The 10,288-nt window shown below is 34.9% G+C and overlaps 2 protein-coding genes and 1 pseudogene across 2 annotated transcripts; 1 reads left to right on the top strand and 2 right to left on the bottom strand.

The window, feature by feature from the left end:
• Positions 1–686: 686 nt before the first annotated feature.
• Positions 687–2,301, bottom strand: LOC142524417 (thaumatin-like protein 1). Its single transcript, XM_075628441.1, has 3 exons — positions 1,985–2,301; positions 1,208–1,868; positions 687–985 (listed from the first exon to the last, which is right to left on the bottom strand). The coding sequence occupies exons 1-3, from the start codon at positions 2,043–2,045 to the stop codon at positions 757–759; spliced, it is 951 nt and encodes a 316-aa protein (XP_075484556.1). The 5' UTR covers positions 2,046–2,301; the 3' UTR covers positions 687–756.
• A 2,833-nt stretch (positions 2,302–5,134) lies between these two features.
• Positions 5,135–7,713, bottom strand: LOC142524340 (thaumatin-like protein 1b). The gene is made up of 3 exons (XM_075628325.1): positions 7,406–7,713; positions 6,614–7,311; positions 5,135–5,569 (listed from the first exon to the last, which is right to left on the bottom strand). The coding sequence occupies exons 2-3, from the start codon at positions 7,144–7,146 to the stop codon at positions 5,332–5,334; spliced, it is 771 nt and encodes a 256-aa protein (XP_075484440.1). The 5' UTR covers positions 7,147–7,311; positions 7,406–7,713; the 3' UTR covers positions 5,135–5,331.
• Positions 7,145–9,492, top strand: LOC142539303 (oxidoreductase OXR1-like; annotated as a pseudogene).
• Positions 9,493–10,288: the final 796 nt, after the last annotated feature.

Here is a 10,288-nt window from a genome sequence, read left to right as displayed (position 1 = left end):
TACTAACTCATGTGCTTTGTGATTTTAGAGGATTATCATTTTATGATATTGATCGGACTATATATTTAAATAAGGGTTTTCCGAAAATTTATTATGTTGTTAGTTTATCAAAATTATTGGTTTAATAAAATGGCCAACATATTTTTTTAAAAGTATTATTAATTTATCGAGTATTAATTTAGAGAAGTTTTTATTTTAGTACAGTAAACAGAACCATAATTAATCTAAACTTTAAGATTTTGTATATAATTTATACAATTAACTTTATTCAACTTTTATTTTTAATTAAAATTGAAAATACATAATATTTTGTATTTTAATAACAAATTAAATACAAAAAGGTGATTTGTTATAAAATTTAAGCCACATTTTCAAAATAATAAATAAATCAATGAAATTATATTTTTACGATTGACAACGGCTCTTTGAAAAGACCGTTGCTCAATTATTATCATATACATATATACATATATATATATATATATATATATATGATCCGAGTTGAAGTTCATATAAGTTGATCTTAATAGAGGCACGCAACATTCAATCAAAAATCAATGTCAACTTTTCCTATATTTTGCCATTGCAACCCCTTAAATGCCAGATATTTCACACTCACCCCTGGGAAATCCCGATGTTTCAGCAACACCCCAATAATCCATCAATTTCTTCTTCCACGACAACAATTGAGCCTTTGGCTAATCGATTGTGATTTTATCGATGCAAATTTGGTAAAATGAACCAACAAAATCAAAATTACAACAGAAGTACTACCGTGGAAGCCAGATGTACAAGGACTGATGCTATTTGAAAGGCGGAACGAAAAGAACTTGTTCTAGTAGAGGCCCCAATCGCCAAATTTGCCAACCACGACCTATCCGCCAACATGGGTTCCGGCATTGAGCCGGAACCTGATCCAGCATCGGAACCACCTTCCGGCCCGGAATTATTTGTCGTTCCGTCACTTGATTTCGATGATTTTTGGCTGTGATAAAAATAATTTGTTGTGAAAATCGAAAGACACACCATATAGAATGTGAGCATGCTCATGAACTTTCTATTTTATAAATAATATCATTGTAGTTTTAAGATAAAATAATTAGAAGTGTAAATATTTATTATTATCTTATAATTATTATGACAATCATGAATCGTGATGAGGATTGATGAGAACTTGAGTTGGACATTGTGCATTAAAGAGCTGTACCTTGGGTGGTTGGGACAAAAGGTAATTAAATAGTCGGCGGCGGTGCAAGTGAAGATGCTGGTGGCATCATCATACGCGTAGCTGTAAGATTTCGGGCACGCATTCTTGAACACCTGCGAGTACGACGACGGTTTGCACGTCGATGGAGAGCCGTACTCCCCCTTGCAACAGTACTCCGGCGTGCCATAAGCATCGCAAGCGCTTCGGCACGCGCCGCCGTCATCAGTCCTCAGCTCCGCCGGGCACAGCCTGTTCAGGTCCTCCACGCAGCCTGTGGATTTGCATTGGCCCGAGCCGCCGCTGGCGTCCACCATCACTGGCAAATTGTAGCCGTCCACGAGGCTCACGTCGTAGAAGTCCATGGAACCCGACCCAAGGGTGAATTCCGCCAGCGTTGAGGCTGTGGAACTAGCCCCGTTGCACTCCATCTGGCCGGAGCTGCAGTCTCCTGTGGCGCAGGAGCCACGGCCCGAGCCGTCGAAAGTGCACCCGGTTCTACCCCAGAACCGACCCGACCAACCGGTCGGAGCCTGGAAGGCCCGTGAGCCGCCTTTGGGTAGCTCGAATCCGGTTGTCTCCATGGGGGGATGGCCGAGAATCGCCGGCCAAACCGTCTGAGAACACTTGTTTAAGAATGTAAAAGTTGAAGCATCAACCACTCCTGCATGGAAACAAACATCATCATCAAAAATATCCAATTTCACTGAATCAATCTCGTCCCAAAATCTTTAACCAAAAAGTGATCCCAAATTAGTTTAGAAAATCCTCTCTGTGTACCTTTTTGTTGGAAAGTGTAGAGCAGAAAAATGGTAAATAAAGTAGTACTAGAAGAACCCATGACAGATAGGCTTTAATTCTGTGAAATTTTAACAAATTAAGAACAAGCTTGAGATGAATGGTGGGGTTTGACGGCGGCTCCGGCGGCAGAGTATCGTGATTCGGCCGGTCAGGTGTAGAAGAAGAATGTGCAGAAAGTATATGAATGGAGAGGAGTTAATGGGATGGGAATCTTGATTATATTCGATATGCTCCTAATTATATATAATTTACAAAAACGATTCACCATAAAGGCATAGTACCAATGTTCCTTGAAGAAAATAGGATTTATATCATCTATCTACGGTATCGAAAACATATCATCAAGTATTGAACATTTTTCACACAAATCATCTCGTTTAATTTAACAATTTTTTAAATTTATCTCATATGATGTGATGTTCACAGAATGATCACGTGATCATCTCGTATAAAAAGTATCATCTCGTATAAAAAGTATACAATATTAAGTGCTGTATTTTCAACGTAGTAGAAGATCCAAATATAAAAAAGTATACCTTTAATCAAATATTAACAAAACATATTTTATAATATAAAATAATATGAAAGAAACGAATAATATAATATAGTGGAGGACGTTGAGTGCTTCTTTTTTGTTGTATTTCCTATTATAGGTTAAAAGGATAGAAATTTAACTCGTTCTTTTATAATATCCCAACTGACCCGGGAACTTAGATTTTATTACTTCATTATATATAATATATTTAATTGTTGGATACTTATCGAATGAAATTAGTGTAACCAATATTTCGATATCGATATCGTATCTAAAATTTCGATAAATTATATATTTTTTGATATAATTATCTTAGTATAACGAAACATAAGAAATATTTTCTATAAACTCTTTCAAACATCTCAAAACATTTTTATTTGACTAAAATATAAGAAATATTTTCTATAAACTCTTTCGAACACTCATTTTAGCTTGAATTTCCTCACCTTTGAGCATGGTTTTAGATAGCGGGGTTTGCCCTTTTGTTCACATACTCTCAAATGTGTAACACTTTGCCCAGTATAGAGCTCATCTTCCGACATTTTCTATTGCAGACGATCTCTAGCATCTTTTAGCAATTATTTGTATCAGTCTCGTTTTATATATACAACTCTTTAATATAAATAATTTTAAATATTATATCAAACCGATGTGTTATTAGAGCTGTCAAAATGGGCTGACATGACGGTACGATTGTTACACAAAATATACGGAGAAAACATGACAGAAAGTTATGCGAAAAACCAGCGAACCGATATGGTGAATGCAACAGTAGTACAATGCTAAAAAAAAAACCAGTATGCAACATGTATATTTGACGCGGCAAAATAAGGGGACTACTCTGATGGGTTAAACACCTATTTTGACAGCCCTAGATGTGATTTAAATATCACACATATAATTTGAGAGCAAACATGACTTTTTATTTGAACAAAAACAGTGTATAAATATTTTTAGTAATGAATAACTCGTATTAAGAACGTTATTATTTTCATATAATTACCACCAACCTAGAGAGCTATGCTACAAGATTCATTGTTTAAACCACTTTTGCGAGCCTCTTCTCGAACTATAAAATTTTGTAATTATTAATGGAATTATTCAATTGGAGACACTGAAAATTAAATATTATTTTTTTATATCTTATAATTTTAAAGTGTTTATATTACTGTCCGAGAATTATGTTTGGTGGAAATTAAAAGGGACCCCGACTATAGCTACTACTAACCACTTGTCTATGATGCGACGTGAGTGCTTTATTATTAATGAATTGAAAATGCAAATGCAAAAATATGATTTTTATTTTAAATATTTTGTTGATAAAATAAAATAATATTCTCTTATATTATTATCTTTATTTTTAGTAATTATTTATTTGTCAAATTTCGCATCATCTGAATAAATAAATGGACCGACCTACTTTCTTATATACACCCACAATATAAACATAAATGCTAGGGATTTATGGCTTCACCAAGTCCAACTAAATAATATAGTTCAAACACTAATTATCTTTAAATGCCAATAGAAAAAATATACCAAAAAAATCTTGACTGCTTTTCAATTTATAAGCTGACCGCAAGTCCAGGTGTTATTGTTTTTTTATCTTTGAGACGGGTCAACCCAACCGATATTCACAATAAAATGTAATATACTTAACATAAAAAGTAATATTTTTTGATGGATGACTCAAATAAGAGATATGTATCACAAAATATGACCCTTAAGAGCGTCTTACACAAGTTTTTGTTCTCCAATTAGTTGGTTCATTTTATTGTGAAAAGGTTTCTCTATAGGATAAAGATTTCTTGAGCTTTTTAAAGAATCTTTTTATATCTCTCTTTTTAAAAATAATTTTCTAATCGTATTATTTCTCTTCTTTATTAAATATTTTCATCTCAGAAAAAACATTCCTTTCCCAAAAAGCTCTCGATCAAATTTGTTTATTGAACTTTTCCATCTCTAAAATGCCTATAAAAAAGATAAAGTCTTGTATTTATTCGGGTAGTCTTGAAAAGGATTTTGCATGATAACAATAATACTAATATATGATAATAAAAGCAAAAGGGTAAAAGAGAAAAGGGGCAACAAGAGCGGAGAGGGGGGGGGGGGGGGGGGGGGGGGGGGGGGGGGGTTTATAAAAATTCGATGTAGAGAAGGGTTAAGATTTATTTGTTTTGTCCGTGGAAATTTAATATTTTTGAAAAATACAAAAATATAAAGTGAAATAAAGGAAGAGATCTCAATTGTATCGAAGGAGACAGAGGGCTTTTGGGAAACAATACTCGTTTTTGCTTGTCAAGGCTTTATTTAGTACTAGAAAATTAATGTACATGTACACATGTTTTATTTCTATTTTTTTCAGAATATTGATATGACGGAGAAAATAAATTAGAATAAAAACGTTAATATTGCTGATTAAATACTTGATTTTTATTTCTATTTTTTTCAGAATATTGATATGACACTGAAAGAAACTAATATGACACTAGAAAAAACTAAAGTGACATAAAAAAATTTACGATTTGAAATCAGTATTCCGGTAAAATAAAGACGAAAGACCAACACAAAAACCAAAGTAAATAGACACTGTATCTAACCAATTTGTATTTCACTTTATATATATATATATATGTATGTATATATATATAATTCATTGTTGCAATCGGTGTCATTCCATTTTTGGCTCCTTCTCCCTTCCAAAGAAAATATGCTTCAAGATTGACAAAACCTCAAACATAAAAAATTTGCCAAAAAGGACGAAAGCAGTATCGGGTCGGGCTTCGTTTCCCTAGTAGTTATGATCCACGATCGTCATGCGGAATCGGAGGGCCCATACATAACCAAGCCCACCAATCATTAGACAAGTTAATGGGCCTTTGTTGGGCCTATTGGGTTGAGCCCATAACTGCCAAGAAACTGATAGAAAGGCGATGAAAACGGAAGCGTAGGCCCAATGAGGAGGAGCACTTGATGACAACGAGGAGTCGCTGGGGCCACTTATTTGCCCTCCATTTGATTTCTTATTACTGAACAAAATAATTACAATTATATAGTATTATTGTTATTATTATTCTATATATCCTCTACGCGAACTCTAATAACAGAAATTAAATGCTAAATTATTTTAGTTGCATGGGTTGTACGCAACGCAAGTTAAAATCATCCACATCGCAAGTTGGCTAAGTTTATGGTACAGAAAGACTGACTACCACCCACATATCTCTAACACATATATCTTACATATTATCTTAAATTCACGTGACACGTCGAGAGAAATATCTCAGATATAGCATAAAAAAATCCGAGGAGGATCAAAATCAGCGATATTCTACCAAACAAAAGATTGTCATAGCTGAATAAAAGGGCAGTTCGATTATGATACTGATATCATATTTTTCCATAGTTTCAAATAACATTTGAAGAACAATTTAAGTTGTGAGGGAGTGGGACACGGCGTGGTCGGCGCCTCTTTTCTTGAATCGGCCAAAGTCGGGACAAATTACGTGTCCAATATATGCACATATTTTTGTAACAATTATCATTGCCAGATTGATATATATATATATATATATATATATAATATAAAGTAAAATTGGGTTTTAATAAATAATGTCTAAAGTGGAAAGCTAATTGGTCTGTTGGTAGGCATTAGATTTATGTAATTAAGAAGGTGATTAATTGAGGTTAGACAAATAACAATGACTCATAATTCTAAGCTAAGGTGTGTTGGCCATAATCCACGTTTACAATCTTCAATTCTTTGATTAATGTTTAGCATGCAGAACCATATTGTTCTTTTCTTTTTGTCGCAACATAATCAAAATATTTATGTAGCAAGGTATTTCATTCGAATGTCTTTTGGAATTAGTGCTTAATGAAATATTGTTTCTAAGTCAGAACCATATCCTAAAATTAAATGCATGTGTTCTAGGAAATCGATGTAGTGCTAAAAATAGTTCTTAAAATTATGAGATTTGAGTCTGAGAAATTCCAGGACATTATTGAAATCTAAGAAACTTAAATTGATGGAGCAATAAATAAAATAATACTTCAAACATAAAATTTATCACCTGGCAGGAGGAGTTGGGCAGAAGGTGATGTCGTAATCTGCAGAAGCGCACGTAAATGTGCTGCTCCCATCGTCGTAGGCATAACTGTAAGCTCGCGGGCACGCTTTTTTGAACAATTCCGAGTACGCGGTCGGCCGGCACGTATCCGGCGTCGCGTACTCGCCGCTGCAGCAGTATTGAGGATCCTCGAACGCCTCACAGGCGCTCTTGCAGGCAACGCTGGCACCGATGTCGTTCGTCACCTTCAAATCAGAAGGGCAGGCAGCGTTTAGGTCGGCTATGCAACCCGTAACCGTACAATTCCCTCGGTTGCCGTTCTTAGGTACCACTAGCATAGGAAGATTGTACCCGTCCACGAGGCTGACGTCGTAGAAGTCGAGCCCGTCTGCCCCGTTGAGCGTGAACTCCGCCAGAGTAGCTGGAGGCTCCGCTCCACCGCCGCTGCACTCCATGTTCCCTGAGCCGCAGTCGCCGGTGACGCAGGTGAATTTTCCAGACGTGGGGTCCTGGGAACAGAAAGTCCGTCCCCACATGCGGCCGGACCATGCGGAAGGGACGGGGATCGGAACCGAGTCACCGGGACCGAGTGCGAATCCCGTGGTCGAAAGCTGGGGAGTGCCGGCGTTGGATAGTATCCCCGGCCATACAGTGTAAGAACACTGGTTCACAAAAGTAAACAGTCGCTGAAAAAGCCCCGCCTGGATTCAAGAACAAACAAATCAACCATCAAAGCCAATATTCAAGAACAAACAACCAATCACAATAACCAAGAAAAAGATGAAACCACAATACCTGAGATTAACATAATGAGCCACGAAACAATAAAATACAGCCGTACACGATATGCTATCGTCATATTCGTTAAATTATGGGACAAAGAAAGAAGGAAGAAAGTGTGAAAAGAAGTGGGTGCATAAATCACCATCATATATATAGGCCGACAGAGTGAGGGAAGAATGAAACCGCCATTGTTGATGTGTTAGGTCGGCAAGTATGGTGACTGGTTAAGATTAGGAGAGCTAATAGGTGAATCGTGGGGGGGTTTGTCAGAGGCGTGGCGGAGTTAAATAGGCTGATGGATTCAACAAGGAAACAAACCTAGGGAATATTATTGATCACTCGTCTCGATTATAACATAACAAATCACACACACACACACACACACACACATATATATATATATATACAAGCAATCATTAAAAATGATAAATATAATTTTTTTTTTATAATCAATATTTTCAATGAATTTCTTAATCAGTTTGAAGAAGTCTATATAATTGAGATCGAAGAAATTCAGAATGAAGTTCTAAATTTAGGTTCGAATTTTTTTATAAAATATTAAAATTTTATTTTCATTCTTAATTTTATTATTATATCCATGTTGTAAATATAAATTTATAAAAATTAAAAGGCTGTTTTATCAACAACATATAGTCAAAAATTGAATTTTAACTGTTATAATAATCTCACTAACATTTATGTAAACCAAGTAATTTGCAATGATTGAGTATGATTTATTTAAAAGCCCTTAATGATTAGTCCATAATTGTGGCGGGCCTTGGCCTTGGGAGAGTTCGGAAGGGGTTTGCGTTTAGTTTTTATTGGGTGGCGTTTGGGTTGGGTCCATCTGCATTCTGCGTACGAGAGGGTACGCCTCCCAATGACGGTCACAGATTGGCCAGAATTCTTATTTCAGTTAATCAAATAATATTAAATAATTAATATAAAATTATTTTCAATTTAGAATAGTTGATCGATTTAAAATAGAAAATTCGGTAACGTCAGTCGACATTTTTGTTTACAAGTAGGTTTTGTGACTTGGATACAGAGACGTTTTAGACGCAAAGGTAGTAACATAAGGCTACAAGTTTGCTTAGATGGTCGATTTAGTTGTGTCAAAGCTTATCAATAAACAGCGAGAGTAGAACTGTTGGGGGAGAATTTCTTCACCTTCCGAATATTTTACTATGATTTCTGGAATTTGGATTGAAACGAACCTTACATTTGTTTCTCGATATTGAAAATCAGGCAATCTTGTTGCTTCATGATTAGGGAAAGAGGGAAAAAGGAAAATACATGCCAGTCCATGAAGTTAAAACTATGACTCACATTTGGGCAGTGACGCTATAATTTTCTATTGGTTGAGTATTATGTTAGGCTGTTAGTTAGTATGATGTATTCATTTATACATATGATTCAACCGAGTGAACTTCTAGACGATCGATATTCACAAAAATATCATAAAATTTGGTGGATTTGAGCACTTAATTTCATACTATTCTCTCCTTGCATCATTTGAGATTCTTCATCAAAATACACGAAATTTAACGCTGATTCTTTGCTGGCTTCTGACTTTGCTAAGTATGGGTATGGCAGAGCAATAAAAGATAAAAATTTGCCAAACTCAATTTTGATCGTTGGAGGGGGGCCGACTGGTGTAGAGCTAGCAGGAGAAATCAATGTAGATTTCCCTGATAAAAAAAGTAACACTAGTGCACCGGGGGCACGAGGTTATTGGAATTTATGGGAGAAAAGGCGGGAGAAAAAGAGTTAAATTGGTTGAGTTCAAAGAAAGTTGAAGTCATTCTTGGCCAATCTGTCGAGCTGAATTCTCAGTCTGATGGTTTTTATGAAATGTCGGGTGGAGAGAGAATTGTAGCTGATTGCTTCCAAGAATTTGAGGTTGCTAATCAGTGGCGGGATCGAAACTAATCTGTCTACCTACAAGCCTGCTTCACAAGCAGCGGCTACCGTTTCCCTTGGACGAATGAGATGCGATTCTACGATACCAATGTCTTACTCTTTCTGGGCGTATTCCTGGAATGTTAAAATCCGGAGACTTGTTTGCGACAACAAATCGATCAAGGAACTTGGTCTGAGTTCTTAGTCAAGTTGAGGTTATCTTAAGGGTTTTTTTTGTAATTCATTGTCCATCTTAAATGAATTTGAACATTAATACACATTCCTCTTTATTTCTTAAATTTTATGCCAAAAAAATTATTTTTTTTACATTTTCTTGTTCATTTAAGTTAGCAAATTAAATTAATATGTCTTTTTAAGGATTTTTTTTGTGATTCATTGTCCATCTTAGATAGATTTGAACATTAATTCACATTTTTCTTTATTTTCTAAATTTTATGTAAAAAAATTATTTATTTACATTTCTTAGTCAATTTTTGTGATTCATTGTCCATTGTCTATGTGTACTCTATTTAAGTAAATTTTAGTTTTGATTTTGGTAAAATTCACTATCCTATTAATTTTATTTTTATTGTTTTTCCAAAATATTTTTGCTGATTTATCATTTAAGAGAGCTGTATTATGTCGCGGATTGAAAAATGTCATATAAATAAGTAAATATATATGATTTATTGTCATGATGTATTTTTATGTATTGTGTTTTGATATATTTAGATTGATAAATATTTGTAAACATGATGTTATTCAAACGACTTTAAACATTATCCAATTCTCGTTATTATATTTTTCATTATTAGTCACCTACGTGCTCGCACGTGTACATTCCTAGTATATATATATATATATATCTTGTGTTTAATCCCAAGGCCAGCGACCCAGTCTAAACAGTGGGTAACCGGGTTATTGGTGATGGTGGTTGGACCAATGGATCAATTCTTTATGAGATACAAAATAAAATATTTTGTTGTATAAAAA

Source organism: Primulina tabacum, chromosome 1 (assembly GCF_025594145.1).
Source record: "Primulina tabacum isolate GXHZ01 chromosome 1, ASM2559414v2, whole genome shotgun sequence".
NCBI classification, from domain to species: domain Eukaryota; kingdom Viridiplantae; phylum Streptophyta; class Magnoliopsida; order Lamiales; family Gesneriaceae; genus Primulina; species Primulina tabacum.
Note: the sequence above shows the minus strand (reverse complement) of the source record. Positions and strands in the feature narration are given on the sequence as shown.

Coding starts and splice junctions, on each gene's coding strand:
- LOC142524417 (XM_075628441.1), bottom strand. CDS start 2,045: ATGGGTTCTTCTAGTACTACTTTATTTACCATTTTTCTGCTCTACACT. Junction 1,869..1,984: donor CTACACTTTCCAACAAAAAG/GTACACAGAGAG, acceptor GTTTCCATGCAG/GAGTGGTTGATGCTTCAACT. Junction 986..1,207: donor TTTTGTCCCAACCACCCAAG/GTACAGCTCTTT, acceptor TTTTTATCACAG/CCAAAAATCATCGAAATCAA.
- LOC142524340 (XM_075628325.1), bottom strand. CDS start 7,146: ATGTGGGGACGGACTTTCTGTTCCCAGGACCCCACGTCTGGAAAATTC. Junction 5,570..6,613: donor TGCCCAACTCCTCCTGCCAG/GTGATAAATTTT, acceptor TATTTTGTTCAG/TAATAAGAAATCAAATGGAG.